The sequence below is a fragment of the Nanorana parkeri genome, unplaced genomic scaffold, assembly GCF_000935625.1.
Source record: "Nanorana parkeri isolate BGI_ZX_2015 unplaced genomic scaffold, ASM93562v1 scaffold484, whole genome shotgun sequence".
Classification (NCBI taxonomy): Eukaryota; Metazoa; Chordata; class Amphibia; order Anura; family Dicroglossidae; genus Nanorana; species Nanorana parkeri.
This window is the reverse complement of record NW_017306752.1, coordinates 423,041-439,887: the sequence shown is the minus strand read 5'-3', so window position 1 is coordinate 439,887 and position 16,847 is coordinate 423,041. Positions and strand designations below refer to the sequence as shown.

The 16,847-nt window shown below is 39.5% G+C and overlaps 1 protein-coding gene across 1 annotated transcript in view; it reads left to right on the top strand.

Annotated features, from left to right (window-relative positions):
- ADGRB3 (adhesion G protein-coupled receptor B3) overlaps nt 1-16,847 on the top strand; it is a 790,044-nt gene that overhangs the window by 672,301 nt on the left and 100,896 nt on the right. The window contains exons 20-23 of the mRNA XM_018560884.1: nt 2,548-2,698; nt 6,558-6,627; nt 8,006-8,072; nt 11,281-11,366. Of these exons, the coding sequence (XP_018416386.1) occupies nt 2,548-2,698; nt 6,558-6,627; nt 8,006-8,072; nt 11,281-11,366 (374 nt within the window). The remainder of the gene's footprint in view (nt 1-2,547; nt 2,699-6,557; nt 6,628-8,005; nt 8,073-11,280; nt 11,367-16,847) is intronic.

The window sequence follows — 16,847 nt, the reverse complement described above, 5'->3', positions numbered from 1 at the left end:
TTGAAAACAATACACAAAACAACATTGTGACACAGCGCTGTGCCAGTGCCACTGCATAAAACTTATGAGAAATAGAATACTCCTATTAATTTATCCAGTCATTAGTTATGTTAAGTATGCAGCATTTTTTTTTTATTATCGGGGGTCTAATGGGTTTAATGTTGCTGTAATATGAAATATATAGTTATGTGGGAATGCCTCAGTGCCCATTTGACCCTCAGCAGTTACTTAACTCAAGAAAATGTGTAGCTATTGGAATTTTGTGCTTCAAGCACTGCAAGTATGTATTCTGTATTTTAAATTCCATCAATTTACTTGCATCTGTGTGTTTGTTTTAAGGGAACTTTAGATTTGGGTCAACCATGAGTTTGACCCAAACCTAAGTTTTTCTTATTTCATGAAAATGGCAAGCTAGGTTTGTCACTCACTGCTATAGGAACCAGTTAACAACAATGTAAATCCTGGCCTCTAAACTGTGGTCAGGTGATTTAGAAGTGCAATCATGGGGGGTTCCTAATGAGTCACCCCCTCCCTATAAAAGTCAGGGTTCCCAGAAGCCTTTTGTCAGTTTGTGTGGAGGCATAAATTTGATTTATTAAAGGCAAATATGCTGTTCACTTTGCAAGATAGATTTGCACTTAGCAGGGGAAGTTTGCCTTTAGTTTAGAGAATGAGGGGAAGCTCTGTTGACTTCCATCACCCAATCATGTTCAAGAGAAAAATTGGACAGCCCTTCTCAAAACTCAGTCTAGTTATGATGGGAACATCTAAACTTTTGGTGCACGAAAAATAATCCACAAATTGTACTACAGCTTTGGGTTTTAGTGTATTGGCCAAACCACTAAAGGATTAGCCTGTCAAAGTCCAGGGGGCATTGAACTAACCACTCTCAAAATTTATGGGTGCATCTGAAATGAAATGAAGTGCTTTCCTCATATGTTCATCAGTCTGATGCTTCTGTATTCATGTGACATTAAAGTGTATGCTAGAAAATAAATAAAAAAATTACATCTCCAATACATTGCACAGTCCCCCATGTTTGATCCCTTTAAAACTACTGCAAGCACAAAAGAATATCTGTTGATCTACCAGAAATCCAGTTTGTTCCTAACTTCCTGTTTGGGCTGACAATACAGTTCTGTTTGCACTGAACTCACAAGCAGCGTTGCCAGCTCTGCCTTCTGGATTTCACAACTTTGCCCTATCCTGCCCCACCCTACATGCATCCATTGATTTATTTCCCAACAAATGAATACTACTTACTGTCTTGATTCTCAAAGGCCTGCCCACATACTATCTGTAGGAAAAGGGCTCTTGGGAGATGTAGGTATGGGGGTGTACCTATCAATAGGAACTGACCTCCAAACAGCTGCTCCTGCAGGACTTTTTACAAGCCTTGTGATGAAAATGAAAACAAAAAATGTTTCTCTCTAGTGCTCTAAAGCACTTTTCAGGGGAAGTTGTATCTTAGTTTAGTGAATAAGGTGAAACGCTATTGACTTCCATGACCCAATCATGTGCAAGCAAAAAAGATATATATATATTTTTTATTGTTCTTGCACATGATTGGCTATTCTTTGCAAAGTGAAATTTCACTACATTCACTAAGCTATGGGGAGGTTCCATTGCAAAGTGCAAATTCCCTTGCACAGTGAACAGCCTCTTTGTCTTTAGTGTATCAACCCCATGGTCTATGGTATGAGAGAAAGGTTTGGGGGTACATTTGGATAATCCCTGGACATATACATATTCTTGGAAGCTAGTTTTTAAAAAAAATCAAACATTCCTTGGTGCATCAGTGCACACATATGAGATACATCAGAAATCTCAGCCGATAGATACATATCAAGGTGTATATTGATTCACATAGTGAATATGTGCTGGACATTTGTCAGTCTGAATTTTAAAGCATTTGGCTCTCATTCACTCTGCTCACCTATAATTTTCAAGAGGTTTCACCCATAAGCATACAACATAAAAAAGAGATTCCAATTACAAACCGATTACAGACAAGACTCTCCAATCACATATAAATTCAAACAAGATTTGCTCATCGGCAAATAATATAATATAATTAAAATTACAAACAAGATCCATCCATCACACAATAGAACAATATGTTCCCTCTACACATAAGGTAAACCCTCTTTAAAAATGATAGGCAAATGCAGTAAAACTACTAAAACACAGCAAAGATTCCTTTATTAATAGACTCTACGTGGTTTCTCCTAAATAATAATTACCTGCCTGTTTTATGATTTATAATAGTTTTCTCATTTTAAACTTATAATGCCAATGGAAAAAATTATTATTTGGTAGCTCATGGAAACTAACATTTATTGGTATAAAAAGTATTTATGAAATTAAAGTGTACAATTTGAGACTGTGAACTGTTTGAAAGCAGACTTCGAATATACTGCATGCATTTCCCACATGTATACAAAACTGATAGCTAAATATAACCATCATATGTGCTTATATTCATTTGAAAACTCTGTTTGTATTATAGTTTTTGCTTTGGTAAATAAATGATTTTTTTTTCCTCAGGGTATCTGCACCATGACTACGGCCTTCCTCCATTTCTTTTTCCTGGCATCATTTTGCTGGGTTTTGACAGAAGCCTGGCAGTCATATATGGCAGTGACGGGGAAAATTAGAACAAGGGTTATACGAAAACGCTTCCTGTGCCTTGGCTGGGGTAAGTTTGTATGTAAAATTGTTAAATATCTGTTGTCCTTGTCCCATCTCCAATGTGTGGTGTGGAAATCAGGCATTACATTACATTAAAAATTATTTGGATCAGCCATAAGCTATACCAGTGTTTCTCAACATTTTTCAGTCACGACACCCTTTAAAAGTGTGAAAAATCTCAAAGCACCCCAATCTAAAATGCAGCTGGGGCAGCTTGACAGGAGATGAAGCAGGTTTGGTTGCAGGGCGACTCCAGAGAGATAGAGATTCTCCAGACTCTTCTGAATACTGGGTTGGCCCTAAAATGCCGCCCACCCTCAAATTGCATCATGCATTTCCATAGTCCTGGGAGCTGTCCCACTCTGCCCCAGAATGCAATGGCACGCCAATAAAAAAAAACTGAGCTATACTATGCTGTATCGCATATTTATGGATCATAAAAGATCTACAGAGCAGAACGCTATGCACATAAATAAAAAATAAACATCTAATACTAGGCCAAACATTAATATTATTATGTAGCTATTATGTAGCTGGTTCCCATGAGACTAGCAGTCAGGAATACAGTGCCTTAGACTCTGCAGATCTACATCTATGAGGATAAAGGCACAGGAGTGTAAAATGACAAGACAGAAGGTAGATTTTTCACAGTACTGTTTAGGCACAATTAACATATTTAGATGCAATAACATAGCAAATCTTCAGGTTTTGAGTTCAGATCCAGTTTAATGGTATACTGAATGTCATAGGTAACAGATAAAATGCCTTTCTCCATTTCTTAAAAAAACAAGAGTTTATAGCTACTCTTTTTCTAAGTAACTGAATTTCAGGAAAAAACTTTTTGTTTGTTGTTTGCTTTGAGTATTTTAATCTTTGAGATTTTGAACTGTGCTTTTCAGCTGTGAGACTTCTTGGATTCTCTATTATCCACCTTTGTGTTTTCTAACAAAATAAAAGACTGCAGGGTCACACACATAATAGAAAACTGCAATATCATTCTGACCTGCTGATTATATTGATTACATCACGCCGAGCTCAAAATAAATGTACTCAATTTGCTAGATAAAATACTGCTCAAGGTCAATAAACCCCCATTCTGAAGCTCACATGAGTTGACTACATGTCTTCTCCAGTTGCACAGATATAGTAGATTATAGAGATGAATACAGAGGAACATGTAAACTTGTAAACCATCTGCACACATGAACACTGTTGCTTTTCATGGCTCAACAACTGAATAGAAATATATACATGTTATCAAGTAAAAAGACATGAGAAAATGACTGCGAGTCTAGATTACATTTATGCTTTCTAAAGAAATAAAAAAATAATAGTTGTAACCTAGCAACCTCTATGTAATTTATCCACTGCAGAAATCTAACAGCGTTTGAAAAATACACTGCACCATAAATTATTCATTTCTGGCAAATAGATGGCCACATCTGCACTGCTCATATATCATTTAATATAATGCATTGTATAGCTGGTTTGTCTGAGCGGACGTCTAGAGACGCCCGCTCAGATCTAGAGAGCTCCGGGCCGGCCGTTTTTCTACTTCGGCCGGCCCGGAGGCAGTTAAAAATGCATTTCTAACCAATTCATAAGCTTGTTGGACACCTTACAATATATTTTACAAATAATTCTGTATTCAGGCATATGCAAAAGGTCGATCGCATATTTATGGCTTCCAATCTGAGAGTACATATATTTGTTAGCAGATTGTATTAGATTCAAGGTTTGGGGCTAGTCGCACCTATTCTCCTGATGTTGCCATGTGAAAATATGGGAGGTGATAAAAAATCTTTCTAGTACATATATCATAATGGATGTTGGATTTGTCATACTTTTTGAGGCAGTTTTGGAGCCTAACTGATCATTTAGATTAAATCAGCTTAATACATCCCAGATGCATCAAACCAAATTATGTGTATATTCTTAAGGTGCCCATACACTGCACGATTCTCGTACGAGAATCGCGGGTAATCCCACGATCGTACGAGAATCGTGCAGTGTGAATGAAGACGTGCAACCATTTCTACTGTACGGTCGCACGTCTTTTGTCTAAGGAGCATGTTAGAAAACCAGCCGAAAATCGTACGATTTTCGGCTGGTTTGAATGATGCTCAGGAGACAAATGCCAAACGGGCCGGTGTGCGCACGCGCACACTGCCCATTCAGCATTGCTGTCAGCGCAAGCCCGTCTCTCAGGGGGGCGGGCTTGCGATGATCGCAAGTACCATCTGCCTGTCCAAGATGGGCAGATCGTATGTTTTTTTAATTACTATATGGCCACCTTTAGTTTGTTCAATTCAGATAGCATTAACTATGAGTAGAAAAGCCTCTCCCCTGCCAGCATGCTGTAGAGAAGGACATTTTCTGTCTGTGTGGAAGTGGTAGTCTCACTGCAGAGGTCTCGCAGAGAGCAAGAATCCTCTATACTTAGAGGATTAGAGCTTAGAGGCTGCTTTATAAAGGAAATTAACCTATTTACTCAGTCAAAAAAAAGTAAAAAGCAAATAAAAACACCCACACTGTGAAAAATGTGCTATTAGCACAGGGTTTAATGGATTTTTCCCTGGTTTTGCCAAACCTCCTGTGAATCAAACTTTGCCTGGTTCACTCATACCTACTTGTGACCCATAGACCAACATCTTTTCACTGGCATCCATACAATTATCTATAATCACCTCAAGTCTATGAGGGTTATTCACAAAGCTGCCGAAGGATCCAGCCGTGGCTTTGGCTGATCCTTCGGCTAGCTTCGGTAACGGGAGCCCTTCGGTTCAGTAGAACCGAAGGGCTGCTGTACGGGCTATTCACTATAGCCCGTACATCTCCCGAAGTTGGTGGAGCCAAAGGCATATGCTTTGGCTCGACTGAGCTGAGGTGAAAGCCGAAGCGGGCCAAAAGCCTACTACTGACAGCTGGGCAGAGCCAGCTGTCATCTCACGTCTGGCTCCGGCCACTTGCAATGACAGATCAGCGTCCCCTGGTTATTGTAATGACAGCTGGTCCCGGCCAATAAAAAAAGAGTTGGGCGGAGCTAGGGTCACTGCTAGCTCTGTCCAATTGTTTTCTATTTGTTTTTCCTACTTTTTTAACCGGTTTTCTTTTGTGCTCGGTACCACAGAGGTACCAAGCAGAATAGCCGAGCCGAATGCCGTCGAGCGGCATTCGGCTATTCTCTCACTGCTGTTCGGCCCCTATGAGAATAGGCCGAAACAGCAGCGAGTAGCCTGCCGGAGGTTCGGCTCAGCCGATCCAGATGTTGGATCTGCTGAGTTGAACTCCTTCTGCACTTCGGGTCGGCCGAACATGCTGAGCATGTTTGACCGACTCGAACCCAGCCTAAGCAAGCCAATGTACGGCTGATTTCAGTTGGTGTACGGCTGAAAACAGCCGTACAAGCCTGAAGTGAATAGCCGAACAGTGTTCAGGTCACTTCACTTCGGTTCGGTTATTCACACGGCTGCCTCTGACAGCTTTGTGAATAACCCTCTATGTGATTGTTGTCATACTTGCAGTATTGACATGTGCCACAATAATATTTTTTAAGATACAATCAAACTGATTTACATTTTCCGTCATATATACTGTATAAAAAAGTTATAAAATTCACCAAGTATTCACTGTAGGTAAATCGGGTGCTTGCATTTTTGATTACAGGGAATGATTAACCACCTGTGAATTTTTATTTAATGTCACATTCACTGATATATTAGTATAAAAATGTAATACTCTTACTAATTATTACTATTTGTTTGAATTATAACATGGTTGTATATTGTAAATGTTTCCAATGTCTAATGGAACACTGTGAATGGAAAAGCTGTGGTGAAAAGCTTTTTTTTTTGTTTTTTTTTTAGGCCTGCCAGCATTAGTTGTGGCTATATCAATGGGCTTTACCAAAGCAAAGGGATATGGAACTCCACACTAGTAAGTTATATGACTATTATTTATTAGCTTTAACCTTTATAGCTTGATCTTGATCTTGAAATACCAACTCACTTTTAAAAGCAATTAGAGGACTGTGGTAATTATATCATGTATCTGTATATGTAGCCAGAGTTTTCCCTAGGAATGCAATGGATCTAAACTGTAGGTATATTCAGGGATTTTAAGTTTAGCACCTTCTGTGTTTCTGAAAAGATTTTTGACATGGAACTAAAAGCCATAAGACCCTGTTGCAGAATTTTACTTGGGATACCACACACACACACACACACACACACAAATACCTTATTTTAAGATAAAAACTGTGATGTTCAGCCCTGGAAAAGAAGGATAAGTAATTCAACGTTTTCAATTGTTTTAAGCCTACCAAATACTCAAACAATGGATTAGACAGAAAAGCAAGATTGACATGGAAAGTCATATGCTGCTTTGTTTTGCAAATTGAACAATTGCCCATTTAGGGGAGATGTTTACAGCCATTGCTAGAGCCCTAATCACTTTTAACTTCATCAGGGCAGCTAGGACAGGTGCTGAAGTATATTTTTCATGTACTACCTGGCTACAAGAAACACTAATTTACTGTTTATTGCAGACAGAAGCAGGGAAAATAGCTGATTAGCAACATGTCCTACTCAGATCCTTTACACTGTGTTTTTAACATATTCTTCTGCCTATGTACTCTTGGAGTGACATATTGAATTTCAGCATAGTTCGTGGCACAGGGATTTTGAGAATGTGTGCAGCCATGTTGATAATTTATTTATGTAATCATTCTAAAATTCTGGTGTATTCTATAAAATGATGCTACATTAAAATATTTACATATCAGTTACTATTTACAAAGTAAAGTCAAACCCACTACTGTATCTGGACCAATCCTGTGACCTTTAAAGTATAAGTACACTTTTGTACTACCTAGTTCCTTCCACCCTCCTTATCACAGGTAAATATAAAGCATCAGTCTTTGGCTGCAGCAAACTTCCTAGCCGCTCCAGGGCCACAGAGTGTTTACAAGCTCACTGCCCACTGACTGCCTGTTTAGTCATACTTGTCCATGCAACTGGGGCTTTAAACAGGAGTAAACTGTAAACAGGACACAGTACACAGGAATGAGGTCATGTATTGTCTAATCAAGGACAGACTGGGCCAAGTGCTGCGTATGTGGTATGTTTTTTTTCCCTGTGATGAAGATGGTATGGGTAGTTGGGGAGCAAAATTGGACTTATAATTTAACACTCACAATTGCATTTTGTAAGGCATCGATCATTTGTTAGGTTTCATTGATCGATGGCAATGTATAATAAATAGTATCCCAATGTTTTAGAAATGCACATTATTTCTTTGTTAACTTCATTTTTAGTTGCTGGCTGTCACTTGAAGGTGGACTACTGTATGCCTTTGTTGGACCTGCTGCTGCTGTTGTTTTGGTAAACAAATACTTCTTTACTGTCCTCTTAAAGATACAAATGATAATGACCTAGCTCTTAAAATCAGTTTGTAAAATATTGGACAATAATGTTCTTACCTAACTCTATTGAATCATGCAATGTGTGGCATAATGTGTGGCAAGTGCAACCATATAAGAACTAAAATGGATGGTCAGCCTTCTATTTTGTTAAAGTGGTGATCTGGTTTAATGTGGAAAGGTGTTACAAACCTTTAAGTGTAGTAGATAAAAATATATACAATGTACACAATTACATGAAAATACAAGCAGTATAACAAAAGCAACATATATAATTCCATTACATACCAAATTGTGTTTTTATTTAAATAAGCTCAAGCTAACCCGATTTGTACTAATTAATCCTAAGGTTGTGTCAATGGGTAAATGCAGGTCAATTACAGTTCATTGACCAGCAGTTGACCTCCTTATGAAATGTGGTTGACCTTCTTCTAAAGTGAATCAACCTGCTTCAACCTGCTTTTGCATTCTGGTTGACTTGTATAGGGGAGAACCAGTCCTGACATGAACAAATTCTCATTGACACAGGCCCTATTAGTCTTATCAAGAGCATAAACAACACACTCAGATAACATAATCCCAATGTAATTACAGAAAGATGATCCTTTGTAGGTCAGGAAAAAAAATTTCCTTTTCCTCAAGGGTCACTCAAAATAATGGTGTGGGTTGGCACAGACATAACATGGCCTCCATTGACTCCTAATATACTAAAGCAGGATTGCACTGACAACAAATAATTCTGGGTGTTTAGTTTACGAAACCAGATCATTTGCATATCACCAGTCTTTCTAGCTTTAGAAACTGAGATAAAACTGGAAATACATAAGGTTGGGGGGGTATCAAAACTGGAGCAGACAGAAACTGAAGTAGTTGCCTATCAGCTTCTATCTTCAGTTAGTTCGGTTAAGATTTGAAAATGAAACAGAGACGCTGATTGGTTGCCATGCACAGCTGCTCCAGATCTTGTCTGTTCCAGTTTTGATACATTCCCCTTATAATGTTTAGTGATCTAAACAGCTCCACCAGTAGAAACTGTAGACACATTTTTGTTTAGATTGAAGTTCTGTAAAAGGATTTTTAAATGTTAATAAAGAATTGGATTACTAAATTATACCAGTGCAGCCCAGTGTGGATTTGGGTTATGAAGGTGGCCCATGCAATAAAATATATTTGCTGGCAAATCATATTGCTGGCTTTAGTTTTAAATGAGAATTATTTTTGTACAGGTTTATGCTGACATAAACGCATTTAATGCAATATACCTATCTTTATGCCTAGCAACTTAAGTTGTTGGACAAGGGCAATGAATTTTCAGTGCTTTGCTTGCTTAGCAGCATAATTAAGCTACAGAAGACACTAGAATCATCAATATGCAAAATAAATATTTCACTTGATGAATGCCAATGTTACTCAAAAGGTATCTATTAATATGTAGTAGAGTGTTCTTGCATATGACAAGATAATTAACTATTAACTATTGTCCTTGTAGGGAGAAAAAATAAATATAATGGATTAAGAATATTTCCATATAGTGAATGTAAATAAAAAGCTATTACTCTTGTCTTTTAAAGCACTGAACTATAAGAAAGTATTAGAAAGAAAAAAATAGTAAAAAATTGGAAAAACTTAATACACTAATATATATAGATATAAATTCATATTTTTGTGAAATAAATACACTTTCTAAATCTACCTCTAAAGGAAAATGTTGCATAAGAAATAAGCTTCTCTAAAATAATTTGTATACACCTTTAAAATACCTAACTTGAACATGTAGTTAATCAAAAACAACAATAACCTAACAGCCAATCCTGCCCCCCTGTTTTCATAAAGGATAAAAAAGAGTCCTAGAATTTTCTTTTTACCAGAAGGTGCTTCTTTGGTCTTCCACATGACTATATACCTTGGCACTTGGTCGCATCATCTCAGCTGCAGGGCTTGGACAGCAGGCTTAGAAGGGCCAGTAAGGGGGCTTTTGGTTAAGTCAGCTCCTTCACTATTAAAGGGGGGAAACAGAGCAGCCATAGAGCCGTGACAAACTGCATAATCAGAGGTTAGGGTCAGTTAGGAAACTCTAATTTTACTACTGTAAGTGTGATTGGTAGCTTTTTGAGCAATTGATCCTTTGTTTTTGTTTTCTTCTTATTGGGAGCATTTTTGTCTTTATTTGGTTAATTTAGACTGCTGTCTATCCATAGCAAACTTGTTTTTGCTGTAAGGCTTCCCTTTAAAAAATTGACTTTTGATTCAGAGGTGATATTTTGGGTATTTTGGGGTTTTCATTTATTTTGGGGGTATGTTTATTATTGTATGTTTATAGGGCTGTTTTAGATTAAAATTAATTTTTGAAGCAAGGCTTTACTCAATTAGAACCATGTGCAGTTCAAGTTAAGAATTCACCAGTTATGAATATTATCCTTGATTAAAACTGCCCTGCTGGTAGCCAAATTTAAACTGCTGTATTCAAAATTACATTGCTGTCATCTGCGGTCACTTATTTATTTTAGTAAAACACATACCTGTACTTTTTCTCTAGCACATTTCAGCCAATTCTCCCACATTAAAATGCCCTGCTGCTGGCCAATTTTAGACTGCTGTATCATCTGTGTCCAGGCTCCTGTGAAACAACAACAAAAAAACAATTATATATCAAATATGACACAGTATGACTAGTGTAAAATTGGCCAGCAGGAGGGCAACCTGAACCTCATCCCTAATCCTAAAACCTGGTGAAGAAAACAAACATGTTTAGAAAGCTTGCATCTATAGTCTATGATGTTATCTAATAAATGTAATCACTGTGATGCTAAGACTTCCTTCATATAATGTATTACAAAGAAATAAATAATTCATATATGCTGACTGATTCAGTATATAAAAGAGTAAAGTATAGTGTGCCATAACATACAACAACCATTGGATTATTGCACCCTACATAACTTTATTGCTCTTGGCACTGCCTTACTAAATAAGTGAAAAATAGATATGTTTATTCTAAACTGGGCAACAAACATACGCTCAGTAAATGTCTTTTTTATCATTCAGATGTGACATTAAATGACTTAGTTTATATAAACATATTTTAATAATGAAATTGTAATTGTATTTGTTTAACACATTGAATGACTGTATTTGGATCTGTATGTGTAATCCCTTTTTTTGTTGCACAGGTCAACATGGTAATTGGAATTTTAGTCTTTAATAAACTTGTTTCCAGAGATGGTATCCTAGATAAAAAGCTCAAACACAGAGCAGGGTAAGCAGATTCAAAATGTCTGTAATCATATTCCTTAATCATAGTTATTCATTCTGCATATTCTCAATTATTTTAGTTCTGGTATAGATGCATGCTTCATCAAGAAGTTGATATTTCATTCATGTGTACAGATTTATTTTCATGAATAAAGAAAACATATTAAAACAAGAGTGCAGAATCATCACAAAAATTACAATAAAAGCACAAACTACTTAGAACTGTTTCTTTTTTTTTGCACATGGCTAGAATTCTACTGATATATATTATTAAAGCAAATCTATCAACCATTTTAAATTTTTAAATTAAAAGCCCTGCCTAAGAGCAGGTACTATTTTTACCTTCATCTGTTACTAACAGCTCACTGTTTCTAACTTTAGTAATACGCTCTGCAAGCGGTAACTAAATTTCTGCAACTAAGAGGGTTATTCACAAAGCTGCCGAAGGATATAGCCGTAGCTTCGGGTGATCCTTCAGCTAGCTTTGGCCCCAGGACCCCTTCGGTTCAGCAGAACTGAAGGGCTGCTGTACGGGCTATTCACTATAGGCCGAGTGGCTCAGTTGAGCCGAAAGCATATGCTTCGGCTTGACTGAGTTTAACACATAGCTGAAGCGGGGAGAACAGTCTGCCGAAGCAGACTGTTCTCTTCGCAATATGGAAACAAATAAATAAACACAGCGTGGGGTCCTCCTCCCAAACGTTATAAATGTTAGGAGGGACCCCCATTTAAAATTTAAAAAATGCCCTGTCCAATCCTAGCCTGTCTCCCACCTGATATCAGCCGATTCCCTGTTGATTTTTATTCTTCTTGCGGCTGCTGTCTGAATACAACGAAAAAAAAGCATCAGATCACAGGGGAAGCATTAGCTCCCTGTTATCTGCTGATTCCCCTGATATGTTTTTTTTTTCTATTAGTTTGACAGCTGCCCGGGACCTGCTAGAAGACTCTGGCAGGTGCCGGCCAATAGGAAACAGCTGGGTGGAGCTAGCGGTGATGTCACCGCTAGCTCCGCCCAATTGCTTATATTTTGCCAGCATTTATCAGATTTGACATAATGCGGCGGGAGTTCATCGCGTGCGGTCGGGTCAGCGTGCATCATTTTTAAAAATGTTTTTATTATTTTCTTTCATTTAAAATATTTTTATTATTTTCTTATTTTTTTAATTTTTTCGGATTTTTTTACATTTTTAAAAATACTTTTTCAAAATTTTTTTTTCATTTACTTTTTTTTTTAAATTGTGCTCGCTACCATCGGATATGAGAATAGGGGCAAATGGTAGCGAGTAAGCTGCCGGAGCTTCGGCCAAGCCGATCCAGATATTGGACCGGTTGAGTCGAACTCCTTATGCACTTCAGCTCAGCGGAACATGTGGAGCATGTTCGACTGACTGAAGGCAGCCGATGTAGAGCTGATTTTAGCAGATGCACGGTTCAGCTCACTTCGGCTTGGTTATTCACTCGTCTACCGTCAGTGACTGCAACCAATCAGCTAAACAGGGAGGATAGGGGAATCCAGCATTTTTCTTGTTTCATCCACAGTGCTGAATAAGGAGAATAAAACTAGAAATGTATGGCCATCTTTATTAAAAGGAAACTCAAACATCTGGAGCACTCAGTTGGGTAGTTACAAAGCAGCAGTTTGAAAGTCAAACTCTTGTCTAGCCCTCCCACTCCATGTCTCACTATTGGTTTCCTAATGTGATAGACAGCTTCTGTGACCTATAGTGAGATGGGGAAGGCAGGGTAACTTTCCAAGTGCTGAAGTAGCTAGCAAGGACTCCAAAAAGGGAATCAGAAGGCACAAATAAAACCACAAAGGGAAAACTAAACCAGTATCAGTATTGCTGATACTGATACCAGTATCAGTATTGGGGGCCAATACTGGGCATTTTCACAAGTACATGTACTTGCGTGAAAATGCTCAAAAACTAAAGGCTGATAACGGCCCTTTACATTTTTAAGCAAGTTTGGCTGCCTGAGTTCCTGCGCTTGCTAGCGACCTCAGGCAGTCTACTGGGTACCTCAGGCAGCTATCTTTAATACAGTGCCTCCTCCTTCCTGGTGCCAGCACAGCAGAGGACAGCCCCAAACCCAGCAGTACAGCTCTGGAGCCCGACTCAAGCCTCGGTCCCATCTGTTCAGCCCTAGAGAGCCTAGCACCCACCTGTACAGCCCTGGAGAGACCCAAATGCAGCCCTGGTGAGACCCAAATGCAGCCCTGGTGAGATCTGCACGCCGCTGTGATGGGACCCAAATGCAGCCCCGGTGAGACCCAAATGCAGTCCAGGTGAGATCTGCACGGAGCCCAGGTGAGACCCAAATGCAGCCCTGGTTTGACCACACACAGCCCTGTATAAATGCTGTATAATCATGAATTGATGGGATCTGCAGTCCTTTATAGCTGGTTGCCATTCTCCATTGCTGTATACAGCTGTAATAGGGAATGGCAACCGGCTATAGAGGACTACAAATCTCAGCAATACATGATTGTTGGTTGAACTTTCTCCATTGCTGAATAATCATGGATTGATGGGATCTGTAGTCCTCTATTGCTGGTTGCCATATACATTGCTGAATAGTTATGGATTGGGTTGCAGTTCTTCATCATTATAAAGAAATTGCCCTAAAATCATTAGTTTGTATTGTTTTAGAAAAAAAGTCACATGTCCCTTTAAGAAAACGTATCAGTAATTGGTATCAGCAAGTACCCGAGGAAAAGTACTTGGTGTTGAAAAAATTGTATCAGATCATCCCTAATATGTATCAATATATAAATAAAAAACATTGTGTGCTAGCCAATTAGACATAGTACTGTCAGTCTGGTATTTTCAGGTGCAGGCAACTGTGTGGGCAGAGATTAGCACACCTACCAGGTTTTTTTTGTCTTGCTGTCTATGTCACCATTAGGGAGATTAATCCTTTCTATTTGTCCTGGTTAATGATATCACTGAAAGTGAAAGCAAAAGAACATTTTGAGTTGTCATCAGAACAGAAATAGACAGGAAATCTTCCAATGGGGACACTTGTTCTGGTGACCATGCTGAACACCAGGGATTTCCTCTGGCATTCGGCTCGGCTGTTCTACTCGGCCCCTCTGTGGGACCGAGCAGAACAGAAAAAAAAGTAGAAAAAATAAATAGAAAACGATTGGGCGGAGCTAGCAGTGACAGCTAGCTCCGCCCAACTGTTTTCTATTGGCCGGCGGTTCTGCTGCCGTCAAAAAAAAGAAGAAAAAAAATTGCCATAGGAATGCATTGCTAGATTCCTATTGGTTATTTCAATTTGCAATAGCCAATAGCAAACTAGCTATTGTACCCGCTCTCTGCTGGTGTCAATCACTAATGGGGACCTGATGGAGAACTGCAGCAGTGGGTGGGTGCTATAGCTAGTTTGCTATTGGCTATTGCAAATTGAAATAGCCAATAGGAATCTAGCAAGGCATTCCTATGATGAACATTTTTTTTTTTATTCTGACGCCAGCCAACGGCTCGTGTCAGAATAAAAAAGAAAAAGCAGGGTTTCTCTCCTGGGCGGCCGGGAGCGGGAGTGCCCGGGAGAGTTAGGCTGTCTGGAGATCAGTGTCCCTGGTTCGCTGGTAACCAGGTACGCTGATCTCTCTGCAAGTGGCCGGAGCCAGCCGTAACATCACGGCTGGCCCTGCCCAGCTGTCAGAAACAGGCTGTCGGCCGGCCAGCTTCGGCTTTCACCTCGGTTCAGTCGAGCCGAAGCATATGCCTTCGGCTCGACTGAGCCGCCCGGCCGACTTTGGGAGCTGCCCGTACAGCAGCCCTTCTGTTCTACTGAACCGAAGGGCTGTTCTTCTGTTTTACTTAAATCAAGCCGAAGCTACGGCTAGATCCTTCGACTGCTTTGTGAATAGACCCCTAAGTCATGTTTTTAACAAGTCAAGTTTAACAAAAACAGTTCAGTGTATTTGCATGATTCAAGAATGGCACAGTATCATTTTTGTATATATGGCAGTGTCAATCTTACACTGGAGTATAGTTTGTTAAATAATATTTGTGTAAGGCATTTTACTCTAATTTTGGTTATTCTAGATTGCAGTATGAAGATCAGAGTTCGTCTTTGCGTGAAGGACTCCTAATACCTTCACACTACAGAGCTGTCTGTAAAACAAATTGTTAAGCTCCGTTTCTCTTTTAATTAGGCTTTATAGTGGTTGAGAAGCTATTAATCTTTAATGTCCGATGTATTTATTGAATTTGTAGAATAATGTCAGGTATTCTCTTATGGGGGTCAAAATATAATTGTTGCATTAGAAAATCATTATCAAAACATCCTCCTGCTTTGCATTTTTTTAGCAATTTTACAGTCCACACTTTTCTAATTACCCAATAAGAGAATTTTAGAAATAGCATTCAGTCATATGTTGCCCTTTTGTAATATCCTTGTCTTTTATTTAATATTGTGGCATTGTGTAAGCTAACCACTGGGAGATAGTACAACTTATTCCAGGGCGGTGGTATAAATTAAATTTAGTTTAACAAACAGGTTATTGAGCGTGCCACTTGTGAACCACTAAACCTTAGATAAATAAATACACAAATAAGTAGTCTTGATTTACATAAAAATAATATTAAAAATAAATAAATAAGAAGTGTGTAATAAAATAATGTCTTCCATGAGTGGGTATGCAACCAGGTGCATGTCGTGCGCTATGTATGCGTTCCTTGAACAGGCGTTCGAGGGGGAGCATAACAGTCATGGAAAGGAGTCTGGACATAACGCACCAGGCTGTGGTGGAGGGTGGTCTGGATGAGGAGGGGGGGTCGGAGGAGCAGGATCCCGAGGTGGGGAGCTGGGTTACTGTTAGAAGGCGGGGGAGAGGGAAGAGTGCGAGAGAGGTCAGCCCTGATCTGGTTCACCCCAATAAATATGCCAAGTTGCATGATGTTGGGGGTACCAGTTCAGGGGGGACACTGCTGGAGCAGGACGCATCTTCTATCCGCAGGGGGAGTGACTGCTCAGGCGAGGATGGGAGCTGGATGGAGGGTCAGGAGAGGCAGATCCTGGTGGTGGGAGATTCCATCATCAGGCAGACTGACAAGGTAATCTGTGATCGGAAACCGTGAGCGCCGAACAGTGTGCTGCCTACCGGGGGCCCGTGTTCGACACGTTGCGGAGCGAATTGACAAATTACCCATATGGGGTTGGGCACGACCCAGTTGTCATGGTGCACATCGGCACCAATGACAAAATAGGAGGAAATTGGAGTGCCCTAAAAAGGGAGTTCAGGGAATTAGGTGCTAGGATGAAGGAAAGGACCTCCACGGTAGTATTCTCAGCCATACTACCGGTGCCACGAGCCACTCCGGACAGACAGCGCGAGTTGAGGGAGCTTAACAAGTGGCTCCGGAGCTGGTGTCAGAAGGAGGGATTTGGTTTCCTAGAGAACTGGGCTGACTTCACAGTCGGCTACCAGCTCTACTGCCGAGACGGGCTGCATCTTAATGGGGGAGGT